Source organism: Embiotoca jacksoni, unplaced genomic scaffold (assembly GCF_022577435.1).
Source record: "Embiotoca jacksoni isolate LCO1_2020_lvr unplaced genomic scaffold, fEmbJac1.0.p SCAF_8, whole genome shotgun sequence".
Taxonomy (NCBI): domain Eukaryota; kingdom Metazoa; phylum Chordata; class Actinopteri; family Embiotocidae; genus Embiotoca; species Embiotoca jacksoni.
This window is the reverse complement of record NW_027185436.1, coordinates 13,835,108-13,852,464: the sequence shown is the minus strand read 5'-3', so window position 1 is coordinate 13,852,464 and position 17,357 is coordinate 13,835,108. Positions and strand designations below refer to the sequence as shown.

Sequence of the window (17,357 nt, the reverse complement as noted above, 5' to 3'; positions counted from 1 at the left end):
TGAGCAAGATTCATAATTTTCTTAATACAAGACCCAGACTTAGAATATTTTAGCGGGCAGACAGGAAAAGCTTGGTCTTTCCATTCATTCACTTTGCAGAAAGGAAACTGTTAGAGCCAGAGAGCAGCCTATTACCACCTACATATAATCTGTTTTTATGAAGCAGCTCTCTGATTCATGAGCTCCTGAACATGAATAACCTTGATCTTGTGCAAAAGTCTAGCTGCCATTCTGATGACAATGCAAAAACCTTCGCTGCACAAATCACTCCCATGTTGAGAGGGCGCTTTTGAAAATGTATAGATCACAAAGGAGGTCTTGCTGTGTGTAAGTATGAGCGTGTGGCTTGACATTGTGTAGCACTGGCCTGGGCAGAAAGACACTCTCCACCACATAGAAGTCTTGCATAAGCACGTCTCTGTCAGGCTTGGAGGTGAGGTTGCCCACTGTGTAGCCAATGCCGAGCTGAATGGCCCCCTTCAAGGCCGATGACGTGGTCTTGACGGAAAAATGGAAGAGAAAACATCATATTAGCCTGGTTGCAGCACACTGTCACTGCTTTTCCAACTACATATACAATTTTATGAAAATATGAAGGATTGAACAGTAAAATATGCACAAAGATGATGACCGAGAGTCAAATTTAACAGGTTATTTAACAGTTTTAATGTGTGACCAAGTAGATGAAATCAAAAGCAAAAAGCAAGACCATTCATAGGTTCTGGGTAGTACAAACCTACAGACTAATTTCCACACAAACACATCAAACTGAAAACAGCTCTTCCAGGCTGGAACACAAACCTGCTACTATTCTTGCTGCCCGTGTAGTCGTCACAAAAACACCTTTGACTTTTTAGTCCCAACCTGAACAGAGGTAGCTCCTGTAGAGACCCTTTTAACGGTTACATCTTAAGAACTGCTGCCATAAGCATTGACGTCTGAAGTTAAAAAAAAAAAAAAAAAAAAAAAAAGTAAAGAAAACACGACCATCATTTGACTGATCTCTGGCAAATGGCCCTGGCAGGGGTCAGGACATTATGTGCTGCAGAAGGACATTTTAACAGTGGCATTCCAAAATATATGTTCTGGGACCAGGTTTATATTCACCATAAGAGGGAAATAAAACCAAACACAGTCAGACCTTTGTATGAATAGTCTGCTTTACCTTCTTGTATGTTTTCTCTCTGCTTGTGCTCCTCGGCCCTCCCATCCCATTTTCTGTTGTGGTTGACATCTGAAAGAAACGCAAAGTTAATAGATAGAACAAATGGGACATAATCCAAATGAAAGATTAGTATAAAATCTTATTGTTTGAGAGGTGAAGGGCAGAAACTTACATTGCTTAATGAAAAGCTGTGCCTGACAAACAGTAATCAGGGCAACAGCTCTTGATTGTCAGGTTGAGCAATCATCAGGAGTTATCGGGGGACCCACTGCAGGAGGACGCGTGCACAAAGAGACACAATTAAAAAATAAATACATAAAACAGGGAAAAGAAATGCTCACAGACACTGCATTACAGTAAGTGAAGCTGCTCTGAAGTTAAGATATGACAAACTGAGTACGGGAGGGAACATGTCCACCAGCAAAGACTCCTTAATTAACCGCGATACACTTGTGTGCCTTTCAGTTTGAGGCCATTTTAATGGCATCACTTTCCTCTTAATCTCTGCATGATAGGAGAGGCAATTTTGCTTTGACAGTCACTCACGACTCGTGAAATGTATGTACTGTATGTGTGTAGTCATCCAACTTCTCCCTATTAGAGTCCTTTTTTGGAGAAACAATACTTACTTGCCTCTCACTTAAACATAGAAAGTACACTATACTTTAAAATGTACTTTCACCTTTCTTATTTTCATCATTCCTGGCTCTATTTCAATTTTTCCTTCCATGTTCCAGGCTTTATGATTGCAGAATAACACCTCATAAAAGGAGCGAAGCTGCAGAGAGAGAGAGAGAGAGAGAGAGAGAGAGAGAGAGAGAGAGAGAGAGAGAGAGAGAGAGAGAGAGAGAGAGAGAGAGAGAGAATGAGGTGTAGGCCTGGAAGCAAACTGCTGGCACTGCCCAGCTTACAGCACAACTAAGTCCTTACTGAGGCACAAAACACCAGTCTGTCTTGTTCCCACATATGTTCTCCATGGATTTTACTGTACCACTCCCCGTCTGTCCTTCTCCCTTCTCCAAATTTGTCTTTCTCTTTTGCGGCCTCACTCCCCAGAGAAAACATGGCAGAGGGACATGAGGTCAATGAAACTGTGCCTCAGTGTTTGTCTTCTGAGTGAGCAGGAAAGACAGTGAGGGAGAAGTGAGGAGTAAGGGCTTAATAGAGACACTGACAACATTTGGACTTCATCTGACAAGCTCTGGCAAGCCTGCAGTCACCACACCACCTGCATTTAAATGCACCTGCAGGTCTCAGAGCCGCCTCGACTATTACACAATGTCTTTTTGCTTCATAAGCGCTTGCAGTGCCATGTCCTCCAGTCACATTTTCTGAGACCAGCAATCACATCAAACCAGAATCTATTTCACCCAGAATGAACACCTCTCAAAAGATGGTCAATCATCACTCAGAAACTTTACACTTTTATTTTGAAAGTCCTTCAACCAGATACACATTGTTTACATATTACTTGTGAATTAAAAGCCAAAAATATGTTGCAGACTTGTTAAAAAATAGTCTTTAAATGAAAGAATGTGTTCTTAGAAGAAAACATGTTCACGTGCTCCGATTTAGATATTAAAAGAATGTAGCAGACACTAAGCGCTTATCTCCAGACTGAGTCCTTATCTGTGCACCAGCTCTTCTGTTGCTACAAACACAGTGACAACACCAAATACAATGTGGCTGGAGGGACACCTCCCAGCCACAGCCATTTGTCTTTGGTTTGGGTCTTTGCATCATTTATATCTTTTTTATGACGTTTTATGATAATATCCTGTCTTTCTTTTGAAGAAACGTAAGCACGTATGCTCACACAAAACTCACTGATTCATCCCGAATGAAAAGATAATATCTGTCGCATGACTTTAACCAAAATGGAGTCGACAAAATAAAACCCTGTAATTGATCCCCAGCTGTGTCGGTAGAAGAGAATCTGTGTAATGAGGTGTTGATCCACCTGCACTATTACACTGTATGACTGGCTATGAGCTCTGAACCTCAGGAATGTTAATAAGCCTGCAGGCAGGCCTGTCTGGCTCTCAGCTCAGCCCTGGCCTGAGTGTCAATGTCAAAATGAATTGTGTGGACCTCTCTCACTCTCCCTCGCTCTCACCTGACCCCACAAACCAGCCGGTACTCTAACAGACCGTTTCCAGAACAATCCATGAGAGCTGCAGTGAACAACAGCAGGTCCCTTGTTCACCTCTCAACAAAAGAGAGGCAGACAGATGGATGGACACATGGATAAAATGGATGGATGATCCAAATCTGCCGAGTCTTACCACCGTCATACAGTCCCTTTGCAAACACCACTAGCACACAGGGATATAAGAAGGAAAGTAGGAGAGTCGTAGTACACTGTTACACGTATGAAAAAAAACACTTTGAAAGTCACAATTGCATTAACGTGTCCTACAAATACAAAAAGGTATGTTTGTTGAATCAATGCCTCTGGCAGAGAGAGAATGTGGGTGTTTGTGGTCTGGACGAGAACCAGAGGGCATGATCCATCTGATCAATAAAAAGGAAACTCTGTACTTGAAAGTCTAAATCTGAATGGAAACCACTCGGAATCGGCTCATGCAGAGGGGATGAGTTGTGGGTAGTTTTTCGGTGACTTTGTGAAAGTCAAAGCAAGGTCAGAATTCACATGGTGACGACCTGAGAGAAATTTCAAAGGAATGAGGTTAAATTACACTCAAGATCGAGCTCCAAACTAACAAATAAACTGCACTAAAACAAGAAACTGTCCAGTGAAGATGTGAAACACCTGCAAAGTTTCCTGGCAAAAACTGTTCAGCTCTTACTGTGACTTTGTCAAAACCCAGACTTGGTCAACAATGTACTTTTAATGCACTTTATCTTTCCTATTTGTGAAGCATTTTGTGAGTTCCGTTATGAAAGGTGCAAAAAAACGTTGCTTACTTACCTCTTCTTCTCCTCTCCATTAGCCTCTCTGTTCCTAAACAACTCTATTCCCACTCGTCTGCACGCCCTTGTCAGAGACGCTACCACCCTTCAAACAAACACACTTGAGTACAGATCAAACACTGGCTCTCGATCCATATCTCCTCCATAGTTTCAGGGTTACTACCAAGGATGGCCTTCCTGTGGAAGTGAAATAGCCCTGGCAAGAACAATATGTTGCTGAGAGTAGAAATGGGCTGTCTGGTGTGATGATTATGCAGATCGAATAAATCTGGAGTCAAAAAGTTTAAGTAGCTGTGGTAATATTGCCTCAACAACGACAGTGAGCAAACAGACCGATCAACACATCCACAACCACACAGCACATGCGTGTAGGAAAAGATATTTTATCTCTACCAATAGAATGATCTGGCTTGCGGTATGGGATAAAAATCGGAACACTTTCTCACAGGGTAGCACAATTTCTTTCAAACCATCCGACAGTGACATCAGGGTTAAGAGGTATTCAGTTAAGGAGGTTTCTATCACCCATACACAGATACCAAATATAGGTTTCCTTTTACTCTGTTTTGCTTCAGTCCCCAGATACTATTGGATTACTGCAGCAGATTGGAGACATAATGGAGAATCAATAGCAGAGCAGCAATGCAGGGCGCTGAGGACTGGACTACTGGGCTTTCATGACCCCCACAATCCCCGACTGAGATGTTAGATAAGCGCAGAGATCTGGATTTGGACGGATACAATCAGGAAGATGCACGGGGAGTCAGCTTAGCTTAGCCTGAAGGGAATCGGCTTCATCAACTTAAATGCTCTCATCCTTGACTAGGGCTCATGAAAACTCACAAAAACGTGTTAAATTTTACTGTTGTTTCATCTTTTATCAAATACAAAAATACTCAATATTCACAAATCATGTTCTGCATGGTAAAACACACTGAAATAAAATGCACTACTACGTGAAGTAAAATATCCACTTCCCCAAACATGCTGATTATCCCAAGGCTGTATGTATATGTTCTGTGGGTAATGATTCCTTTCTGATATCTTGAGTAAATCACATGCCTGGAAAATAGACAGAGAATGTAAGGGCTCCCCTCCATCACACACATAGAAATATGTTCTATAAATGACATTAAGAAACAAATGATATGTAGTCCACCATAAAAACATATAGATTGAACACGTGGACATTTAAGAAATGACGCAGTATTCATGCACGAAGAATGTTTTTCCCCATAGTCATATAATGAGACAGGAAAACGAGGAGACAAAGACAACATTTACACCAGATAAAGCTGTAAAACAGCATGCAGGTATTATTTCTGATTGTTTTTGGCGTGCTCTGTTCCATATTTCATATCGCCTCTGGAGGTGTATTTGTTTTCATCATCCTTTTGGAGGATGAGCTGTGATGCAGATTCAGAGTAAACTCTGCCTTTGAACAGCAGACAGTATGCAGCGCTGGAGAGCTTGTAAGTGTGCAAGTGTGCTTCTGGACATGTGTGTGAAGAGGCTACATGTCTAAATGAGATTCAAAGTCAGAAGTCACACTAGAAGCCCACGAGGGGTGACTGGTTGGTTTGACAAAAGTAACTTTTATTGGTATCACTATGTGAATGTGGCCAAAGGGGCAGCACCAAATGAAAAGACTAGGCAACTACCTAAAGAGTTTAGTCTGATGCTTGGCAAAGAATATCAGTATGTAGCATGTATGTGACTCATGATAATGTGTAGGTCCATTATAATGAAGTTATGACATCAGGTAGTAAGACAATGAAAGTGAGACAGAGAGATAGAACAGTTGTGACAGTTATGGGGACATCTTCCTGAAAGCCCAGACCCAGGTTCAAGTGTTTGGTAGTAATGATTTAATCCAGTTAGTTTTGGTTTCACATGGTAATTTTGCAAGCGCACTAAAGAACTTTGCATGACATACATACATCCTGTCATCTTCACCTACGTGGGCTGCATCTCCCACACTTGGCACATCGATTTGTAGACAGGTGTGTGTCAGACATTGGCGTTATCTCAATTCGGACAGCCTTTTCCGCTTGAAAGGAGGAAAATGAATGAACAGATTAATTTTGTATCCAATATACTGTCTATTATTATGGCATTACTACCAACAGCACCAACTTCAAGCGCAGTAGTTAAGGCAAATTCCAATTGGCCAAACGGATGTCCTTGTCGTCCAATATTATATTCATGCACGGATCATCAAGTAAGGAGGTGAAGACTGCAGGCAATCCTGTAAGCCTTGGCGACTCCATCTCGGCAGAGACCGGTAAGGTGAGAGGTGCTTACTTCTACAATGGCTGATAAGACTATAAGTAACGGCCGCCGAAGTGTCCATTGTACGAAATGAACGATCAACGCGCAGGCTTCATACATCCTTCACATTGCAAAATGTCCTGCACCGGATCAAGTTGACTTTTGATTTCTTCATGTCATCCTCTGCTCATGTGCTACCATTGCTCATTTTTTATTCTCTTTCCTGTCTTCTTTCTTCTCCTACTGTTTAATGGGTGATGATAACTGACCTCAACTTCCTGTAATTGGTCTGAAAGTCCAAACCATTTAAAAACTGTTTTCACAGTGCAAATGAACTGAACCATGCATGGTTCACTTTGATGTGGACCGAGACCATCTCCTTTGGCTGGACCCAATCTTGTTCCTGTGACCCAGATCATTGTCCAAAGCACCTTTCAATCCTGATATTTTGGTTCAAACCAAACTGAAAAGTCCAAAGGTCTGGACCGAACAAGGTAAGTGAGAAAGCACCCTTACTTGATTTCAATAATGCAAAGTCGTATTCATTGCAAAGTTATTCTTCTTGCAGGAGAGGGAAAAAAAATTGGTAACAACAGCAGTAAATAATCACAAGATAGACAGCAAAAGAATGGTTATATTTCATTCACGGATAACACAAACCCAAAGAAAAGTCTGAGACTGTGTCTTTGTAATTCAGAGAGCGTCTCACTCCAGTTCCACTCTGCATGAGAAGCAGTGAGGAGGAGGTCACCCTCTGTCCCTCAGTCCACAGTCACATGATTCAGCTGAGGGAATGGAGGGGGTGGGCGAAACATAGAGATGAGTATATGGAAAGAAAACGGAGATGAAGTCCTGTAAAGACACAGAAGCAGAGAGAGGCTGCCCCGATGTAGCGATACAGTTCAGCACGACACTCTCCGAGACAAAGACTTATTACAGCAGGCTTATTATGTTCAGCCACCAGTGATATCTACGGAATCTAACTCCTCACGTCATGGCCCATGGAAAACATGGTCACATGACACAGACAATGAGAGACGGACTTGCCCATCTTAGCCAAGCCCATCTCAGTTTTACTTGGCCCTGTACTGTAGTCCAAAGGCCCTGTTACTCTCCGTTAAGCTACCCAGAAGAGAGGCAGGTTAATTACCAATGCATATCACTGTGGACACACAGTGGCTGTGTTATTCTCAGAAGGGGAGCACATGGTCCTGCATTTATTGATCAGAGGTCACAAGTTGCTACAGAAAAAGGGAAGGAATTTCATTTTCTCAACACTGCATTCCTGAACGGTCTTCTCCTGCTTGTTTGTCTTCACCCACCCCTCTACATAGAAGTGCGTGCTGTCTGACTCTTTCATTTTGTCATCTCTGCTTCCCATTATCTCACACCAACAATCTAAGGTCCCCTAAGTGGGCCTCTGCAAACTGCGGCCTTTATCAGGGCAGAAAAGGGGGACTCAGCAAGGCCAAAACAACAACAACAACAACAACTACGAAAAAAACATCACAACCTCTGAATAATCTGAATTCCTGCGAGGCTGCCAACCCTTTGCTCTGCCAGCAGCCTCCTCCAACCGACCAACCATTATGCAGCTTAAAACAATTAGGAGCCAATCATCACTGCAGGCCTCCTTTGAGAATTTTGTTTTTCTACACTCTCAAAATATGGTGCCGATGTGTTGCGCGGCCAGCAAGGGGGAAACTCCCCTTTAGAGGTCATTAAGATCAAAGCGATAAAACTGTGAAGTTCTGCATCCGTATTCAGCTGCCGCAAAGTAAATGAAGGGCATTTTAAACAGACCCTGACACTGGTGTTTGTTGACACTCTTCCAAAGATGAACATGTCTCTGTCTGTATGTATGTGAATTTGAAAATTAGCACCAAAAAAAACAACTTTAACAGCAGAATATGTGTCAAGTCATATAATCATAATTACATAAGTCTGTATGATTGTGGACTGTTTGGATCACCACACTTAAAGGGGGCAAAGATATCCTGCTTTTTGTCCCTCAAATGGGTCAAGCTCTATAAACACCAAATCCTACAATTCCCACAATGCAACTCAGTAGTATTTTTTCATTAAGTGGTTTCATGTCTTTGGCTAAGTGAAAAGAATCAAATTAGGAAACATCTGACATTTCTATTACCAACAATTTCCTCAACTTAAGTTCAAAGTAACTGCAAACTGTTAAGGTCACATTTATATCAAAATCAAATTGATACAATCAAATCAGCTAATTTAGGGGCCACATGCTGTTTGTTTGTGTCTGCTCCAATTATGGAACACAACAAAATAAGATTGGCTATTTAAAGGGTTTCACTAAAATGCCAGTGGGAGTCAGGGGGTGACAAAGTGGAAATAATGCATTCAAGCCTTGAATATTTGAAGGTTTTTTTTCTCCTCTTTCCATTCTGCCAATATGATGTGAATGCATCAGTAGATGCTCCAAGATCAGACTTTTCCTAGAACTTCAAGAACCACTGAAGAGTACAACAGTTTTTACTTAGTGCTCCCCATGACTAAATAAATGATCTTCATGTATAAAATTGGTGGAGTAACCCTTCAGTTATTCACTTGACATATTTCACTTTTAGTATGAGCAAGATACATTGACTTGAATGATTGTTAAAAACTCAACTGCTCATATTTTAAGGATTTAAACTTAAGAAAACAAAACTTATTTTTTTTAATCATTTTTCACACCATCTGTGAACATGTTATTTCTGTTTTTATTGTTGTCTTTGTACAGCAAATATAAACAAGAGGTTACTTTAGCCTACACTGCATAATGTTTGTACATCTAGATCATTTTATGTAATCACAAACACAGAATAAAAGGAGATTATTTACTTTATGTTTTCAATTCACATACACTTTATGCCCCGAGTCAAATAAAATGGGAAACTTTAATTCTGTAATATAGTTTGGATCGTTTATAGTGAACATTTCTCTCAGTCCAGATAATAAAAGGTAAGTTAATTATGAAGTCCTGACTGAGTGGTGGTGGCAATCAGTCAGGATGTGGTATGTGCTGACATGAGTGCAGCCTGGCCAATGAATGAGGACAATAAAACAGATAACAGAAAGAGAGAGCAGCCCACGCTGTGCTTAGGTAGAGGTACAGCACTGTTCACAACTGAACAGAGGCGTGGAGTGTGAGCCACATCAGATCATTAGAGTAAGTGGGTCAAACTGACCATAGACTTGTTAAGGATTTGCTCTGATTCATAATGCTGGCTGTGAAAAAAGTGTATCTGTGTCTTTAAAATATTTTGGGGACATTTGGGGCCACTGATTCAATAAAGCAAATGATCTGTAATAAAATCCAGTTTTGACGAGCGATTAATTATTTCATTTATTTAGTAAAACACCAAACATGCTAGTTATAATGCTTTCAGTTGATACTCTAAGATGGCTATTATTACCTAAATCCAGGTAGATACAGTTGAGGTAAATTAGAAACAAGTTAATTTTTAAACCTATAAAATGTTTCCATCAGGTCATGTCATGAATTCTTTAATCAAAAATGCTGTTGTGATATTATATTTAAAAAAAATTAATACTGGCCAATATACAATGAACAGATAATTTAGACTCTCAGATGATGTTATTGTCTGCCTCACAAATAAAGTAAAGTAAACAAGTAAAGTCGGACTATAATAAAGAGCTGCTCCAAAAAAGAAGTAATCATTAGTAGCCAAATGGCCGGGGACTAACTTACTGGGAAAACCGCAAAGCTGCAGAAAACCATCAGAAAGTGCAAAGGACATCCATGACAGGTCTAGATTGAATACCAGTCAAATTAACTAACTGTTACACTAAAAGAAGTAGAAATAAAATAATCTAGTTTAATGTGCTATAATTGACTTGAGAGAAAAAAAAGTTTGTCAAGATGCTGAATATCCTGAGATGACAAGCTCCAAAAAGAAAACAAACACTCTCAGAAGGCTTTCAGCTCATTGCGTCCGGGATGCAGCACATTAATTTCCTTCAACACAGAATATGACTGCAGATGGGAGTGAGAGAGGATCCTCTGAGAGAAGAATTAAAGCGACTGTATTAGGATTCGAAGTCACACGAAACACCCAAACCTTTCGAGGTGCCAGATTGCATTATCACAACACAGTGAGGCTTTTTTGTTGTTTTTAATCAGGACATCTTGAATGTAACCAGACCCAATGGGGGCCACACCCCTGTGTGGACACAAGGCACATCGGTCAGGCAAACCATTATCAGGAATGAGAGAGAGCTGAGAACGACTGTGCAGGGCACTGACTTATGTAACGGTCTTAATGAGTGTCATATGCCTGTTATTTCGGTCCTATCACTACTCGGATCCCATGGTACAGTACGAGCACAGTACACAGAGTGCTCTTTGACCCAAAATCACAAGACTGCACTAAAAAACTACAGCTGTTAATTGTTGTGCTACCTCTTCACCAGGGAGCTCGTAGCTGGATAAAGACACGCCACAGCTGATTTGAAAAGGTGGCCCTCGGCTTTGAATCAATGTAACTGATAAATGTGTGTAGAGTCAGTTTAACTACTAATTTAAGAGAAAATTGGATGCACCACACACACACACAAAAAAAAGAAGTGAAAAGAGCTGAGAGGCACAAAATAAATATGATTTGTGTTGATGACGTGTTGGCTCTGCAGTGCTGTGGCACTTCTGCTGCTACTCAGATGGAAAATATTACATAATGCACAGATGTTTCTCACTTTGACAAACAACATATCAGTACAAGGGCAGTAGACAGCACAGGACAGGACATGAGCTCAGGTGACATCAACTCCCAAGGAGAGCAGGGCATTTGCATGAGTTGTTTTCCCTTTCAAACATCGTGTGCGACGAGCTGACCAACCGATAACAATGTCACTGCCTCCCAGTCAAATGAGGAAGAAACAAAAAGTTCATAAAGGAAATTGCACACTCATATTCCTGACTAATGTGTTTGTCTTTGTCCAGTAATCTGGCTTGAAACCAGATTTGCATGATTATTTATTCACACTTTTATGCAACTGAGTGACTGGTGTCTGTGTCTGCATATGTCAAGGAAAAGAATTAAAATAAATTCACAAGACATTTCAAATACCCTTTACAATGCCAGGACACAGGGTCACAGGGCAAAGTCGACCCAGGACTTGCTGTAACAGATACACTACACACTTCATCCAGCTGGACCACAATGATCACGTTATAAGATTACATGGTCTAGAAATGCAGTAGAAAAAGCACATAAATCAAAATGCCCCACGAGGAAGTTCTTATATTTCAAAAAAACCCTGAGTCATTTCTGAAGAGAAGCATTTATCATTCAAGTTATTCAAGCTCCAAGAAACAAACTGCCTCACCGAAGGGACACGTCATACAGCCCCCCTTTTTTTTGTCACTGACATGGTGTCACATAAACACAAGCTAAACAGATAAAATGCCAGTCCAGATCATTCATTGCACACTGCTGAGGATGAGCTTGCTAAAATAAGCTTTGCTGCACAGTGAGCAGATCTCGGTTTCCCAGCAAAGCGTACAGGATAACCAGTTGACTCTTTTTCGCTTTGGACTGGCAAAGCTAGTCATAGCCCAATGAACCTTGTTGGTTGTGGGGTGGATCAGGGTGGAGGGAACTGAGGAACCGGGCAGCCAACAAGAGAAATGTAGCACTTGACTGTAAAGAGACGTGATAATGTGATAAATACTGAGGCTCAGGCCTGTTGCACACTAATCATGAACATAGATAATAAGTTTGAGATATAGAAAATCCACTGTCTGACTTATAGCACATATTGTGTCAAAGTGATTCAGCAGCAAAGTTATTGGCAAATGTTAACATCAATGTCTACACATAAGAGGATCTTTACGCACGCACGCGCACACACAGGTTAAAAGGTCAGCTCTCCCATTTATATTATGACCTCCTGTCACACAATCTTTAACATGCGCAACTCATTTCCCATCAAACTAGACACACTACCCGTTTCTTACTAAATGTGAAAGACGCGATTGCAGACACAAACTCAAACACTTCCTCATCAATTAGGAAACAGCAGCAAAAGTAAAGGCTGGCACAACAAACAAACAAAAGCAAAAGTTAATGAAAAGCAAACTGGCTGTATTTTATCTGAACAATAACTAGTAAGATTTTAATTCACCACCTAACCCCGTTGAAGCTCACACTTTCACGTTAAAAGGAGAAAAACATGCCCCTATAATCTGACCGTGTGTCTTGTTCATAATTTAAACCTCTAAATTAAGGAGTTATTTTGAGAGAGTTACACCTTTGTTTAGGACTAGAAACTGAAAAGCTGGATGACTTGATTGAGCGCACACCTGCAGTTTTTCACTTGTCGCGACAACACCTGAGATTTGACACCTCAAAACACGACATGCTGCGTGTTTAATCTATCCGATAATTGTCGGTGTCGGTAGTTACTCTCATTTGTCCGGTTACACACATCTACATCTACAGCGTTTCGCGTGATGCATCAAACTCACAGGGATCGTCTTCTTCTGAGTATAATTTTCCTCTGGGTGGTCCACTGCAGTGCTCACACGAACCCCTTCTTCTTCATGCAGACGGTCCGCAGACGATAAATAAAAGCGGTAAAGAATGATATACGCAGTATTTATTTCCACCACAGGCTGACTGTGAACTGCCGAAGAGTCGGTCCTCCTCTGTGAGCAGCAAGAAGCTCAGTATGTCTCTGTGTTCCTGCCCTGCCTCTTTACGAGTGCGCCACTGGATACACAGATTAAAAAGCGACAAGCCCTCTGCTGGCCAAATCCCACATCTTTCTCCAGCAACAGACTTAATACCTCTGGTATTTTTCTCCAGGTGTAATTTGGAAACGCCTTAAATTAGGGCTGGGCAATATATTGATATTTCCTTGGTATCGCCAGACTAGATATTGTCTTTGATTTTGGATATCATACTATCGAGATGAGGCATATGTGTTGTCTTACCCTGATTTTAAAAACAGAATTATAGGATCGTGATGGAATTTTCTGAAAATACCACACTGTACTAACTTTTCTAATTTGCCTTTACCCAGTTTTCTTATTGTATTCACATTATTCTTGATTATTTATTACTTTTTTTTTATTTTATAAATGTTTTGTTAAAACAATAGTCATCCCTACAATATATTGTCACAAATTAAATAGATAAAGCCATTTGGTCAAAGATATCGTGATATTTCATTTTGCCCTGAGCCTACTTGTTTTGGTGCTCCTGTAATAATATACAGTAACTTGTGGAGGAACAATAATTAAAAAAAATTAAAAAAAAAAAAAACAGCAGCCAGTTTATTAAAAGCATTTTCATTTACAAATTCAAAGTTCAATTAAACTGCAGAGATTGAAGCTCTTTGGTCAGGTTGAGGGAGCGCTGCATCATCTGATCCAGTAAATTTACATTTACATTTGTCTTTTTTTATGTAAATTGCCATCAGAACTGAGACTAGTGCTAGAAGCACCAAACCTGTGGAAACAAGAGAGTAATAATTAGGACAACTGTATCAATAACAACAAAAGAATATCTTGAGCTTGCAGTTAAATAAAATAAACAACACAACATGGAAAGTATACTTTTAAAGAGGTGAAACCGCTTGCTGCTATCAACAGAAAAAACATAGACTGTGAAGACAAAAGTATCATAGCTAATGGTGATCAGAACTTGCCGATGATAATGTATCTTGGTCCTCTACCGTTCTGCCCAGTGTTTTGGATTCCCCTGGGGGTATCAGATGATGTCGCGGGAGCTGGAGTAAAGGGGGAAAACTCCAGTCAAAGGTCAATCAAAGCAGTGAGCAGCATTATTTAAGGAGTCGATCTGCAGGAAAAGCTTACCATTAAGAGAGAGGCAAATGCTGCTGAGGTCTATTTGAGAATAAAAGAGAAATGTTACAGTGTTATTAGACAGACTCGCATCAGTCAGTGGATATCGGAAAAGATATTAAACTAAAAACAATGTGACTACTTCTGTATATTTGACAAGAAAATAGGTGAAAATTGTACCATCAGTGTCATTGGCATTGAGCTTGCATTATTAAATGGAAACAATTCAGGGAAAATAAGGGTCTAAATTAGCACTAAAAGTGTTAAATATTACATTATAAAGCTGAGATATTCAACAGCTAAAATGTAGGGAATCTTAGCAGTGACATGGTGTCCTCTAGAGGATTTACAAGTGTAGTACACTTTTTTTTGTGTGTGTGTCCTCTAGAGCAGGGGTGTCAAACTCATTTTAGTTAAGGGGCGACATACTGCCCACTTTCATCTCAAGTGGGCCAGACCAGTAAATTCATAGCATAATAACGCATACATACCGACAATATTTCTCTATGTTTAAATCATTGGTGAAGGTTTTTGGTTGTTAAACCCTATTTTAAGGTCTTTCTACAATAAACCAGAAACATAAAGACCAAAAACTCAGACATCAGCCCACTGTTTATCTGCCTGGGCTCTCCTCTGCAGATTCCCTAGCAGCGAGCGCTGCTGCCTGTGGCAATGAGCGCTTCTGCCTCCGGAGCAGACATCGCATTTACGCTGTTTTACACAATTACTGGATTGATTAAAAAAATTACAAAATGTTTGTACTCATAAACCTCCATATTCTCATAGAAATGCAATCTATGCCCGCCAGGGGGTCCGGCTCGGCCCGCCGGATGACTTTGCTAAGTGTGAAAATTACAGAAAGACATAGATTGCATTTCTATGAGAATATGGAGGTTTATGAGTACAAACATTTTGTAATTTATTTATTTATTTATTTTTTTTTTTTTTAAATCGATCCAGTAATTGCTTCAAAAACAGCGTAAATGCGATGTCTGCTCCGGAGGCAGAAGCGCTCATTGCCACAGGCAGCAGCGCTCGCTGCTCGCTTTGTGACACGTTTGACGTCAAACGCGTCACAAAGCGAGGGAATCTGCAGAGGAGAGCCCAGGCAGATAAACAGTGGGCTGATGTCACATACTGCCCACTTTGATCTCAACTGGGCCAGACCAGTAAAATCATAGCATAATAACGACAATATTTCTCTCTGTTTAAATCATTGGGGAAGGTTTTTGGATGATAAACCCTATTTTAAGGTCTTTCTACAATAAACTAGAAACATAAAGACCAAAAATTCAGACATCAGCCCACTGTTTATCTGTCTGGGCTCTCCTCTGCAGATTCCCTCGCTTTGTGACGTCACAAAGTGAGCAGCGAGCGCTGCTGCCTGTGGCAATGAGCGCTTCTGCCTCCGGAGCAGACATCGCATTTACGCTGTTTTTGAAGCAATTACTGGAATGGATCGATTTAAAAAAAAAAAAAAAAAAAAAAAAAAAAAAAAAATTACAAAACATTTGTACTCATAAACCTCCATATTCTCATAGAAATGCAATTTATGTCTTTCTGTAATTTTCACACTTAGCAAAGTCATCCGGTGAGCTGAGCTGGACCCTTTGGCGGGCCAGATCTGTATAACACCGGCGGATAGAATCAGTGAAACAGAAAGAAACGTACAATCGTTTGTTTTCCGTTGTTGTTATTGTTGTTTTAAATTTAAATAAAAAAAAAAATTAAGGAAGTTTTAAGGAACAGCAAGAACATTAAGGGTGTCCAAAGAGAAATGTATATACCTGTGCATTTTTCGGTCTTGATATAACCATCTTTTCCTTCAAACTCACAGGCCTGGACAACAGAGTTGGAAGAGCTGGACACGAATGCCCGCCGGTCATGTAGACAGACAGCATGGGGTGGTGGAGGACCTGAGCAATTTGTCATGCGCTGGTGATCAAAGAGGGGATTGTCGTTGCAAAAAACTTGAGTCACGTTAGCAGCACATCCTGCTGTCACGCAGAAAAACACTTGCGCAGATGCGTTTCCACCTGTAACAGTACATTGATACAAAAATTATTATTATTTTTTTTTTTTTAAATATCTAAACTTATTGTTAATCATGATAATAGTCTAAACAAGAGAAGACATTATTTTACCTGCTGTCGATGGGAAGCACTGAGCAACATGAAGCAGAAAACTGAAGATCAGCTCTGTTGAGACAAAAAGTTCAACTGAAAGTTGTCTGATGGCGAACACTAACCATGATTTAGTTCACAAAGAGTCAGACACTTACGTTTCATGTTGAAGATCGGCGCTGAGGAGGCTTTCCGGGTCACAAATCAGTCCTGCTGTCTTCCACTGCTGTTTGCGATGAGACTGCTGAAATCAGGATCTGTTAGAATTTTAGGAAGTCTTTCATCCGACTGACCTGCGGAACCGCCTTCTTACCTTACGTCTTTTTATTGTTTGCAAACGTCGCAAGAGAGACGTTTGGGGGAGGTGACGCATGCGCGCAGAACTCCCCGACTGGCTGCTTTTAATAGCGAATCAGAAGTAATGTATATATTAATGCCCAACTCATGCCACTTATGGTGCCGGATATGAACATTCGCGCGAACTCTGGGCATTCTGGGAAAAACGATACTGTCCCGACACGCTGCACCAGGTAATGGGGTTGTCCTATAATGCCCCGAGTTCATGTTTAGTATTCTGCACCATGAGTGACATGTGTTGGGCGTTATTGTAGTTCTTAAAATAATTGTTTGTATTGTAGTTCTTAAAGTAATTGTTTGTATAGTACGAAAAGAGTCCATCTCTGACTAATCATTTATCGAGGAGTCTTAGACGTTCAGTTCAAATCTGTTTCACACCGCTTTCTCAAACAGTTTACATAAATCGTTAACCATCAATGTAAAACTTTAGACACAATCTCTCATTAAAACAGTATCACTATGTTGAAACTACTCAAAGGGGAAGTTTCTGCAGGAATTTGTGGAACAGGTTTTGACTCTTTACATACCATGACTAAACTTATTGCTCATGACTAAGCTTATTGCTTGCCAACCGAAGTACCATAACAAAACTAATCTCTTAAACCAACAAATTGGGGAAATAAGTTTCCGGTTTTTTTTTTTTCACACATCCTGAGTGTAAATAAAT

The 17,357-nt window shown here is 40.4% G+C and overlaps 1 protein-coding gene and 1 long non-coding RNA gene across 2 annotated transcripts in view; both read right to left on the bottom strand.

The window, feature by feature from the left end:
* pip5k1bb (phosphatidylinositol-4-phosphate 5-kinase, type I, beta b) overlaps positions 1-12,962 on the bottom strand; it is a 34,172-nt gene extending 21,210 nt beyond the window's left edge. The window contains exons 1-4 of the mRNA XM_069139172.1: positions 12,870-12,962; positions 1,338-1,433; positions 1,166-1,234; positions 368-498 (exon numbers count right to left, since the gene is read on the bottom strand). Of these exons, the coding sequence (XP_068995273.1) occupies positions 368-498; positions 1,166-1,234 (200 nt within the window). The 5' untranslated portion in view covers positions 1,338-1,433; positions 12,870-12,962. The remainder of the gene's footprint in view (positions 1-367; positions 499-1,165; positions 1,235-1,337; positions 1,434-12,869) is intronic.
* Positions 12,963-13,678: 716 nt separating this feature from the next.
* On the bottom strand, positions 13,679-16,582 carry LOC138192013 (uncharacterized). Its single transcript, XR_011177767.1, has 6 exons — positions 16,492-16,582; positions 16,355-16,408; positions 15,998-16,246; positions 14,223-14,252; positions 14,054-14,134; positions 13,679-13,854 (listed from the first exon to the last, which is right to left on the bottom strand). It is a non-coding gene; the product is annotated as an uncharacterized lncRNA (long non-coding RNA).
* Positions 16,583-17,357: the final 775 nt, after the last annotated feature.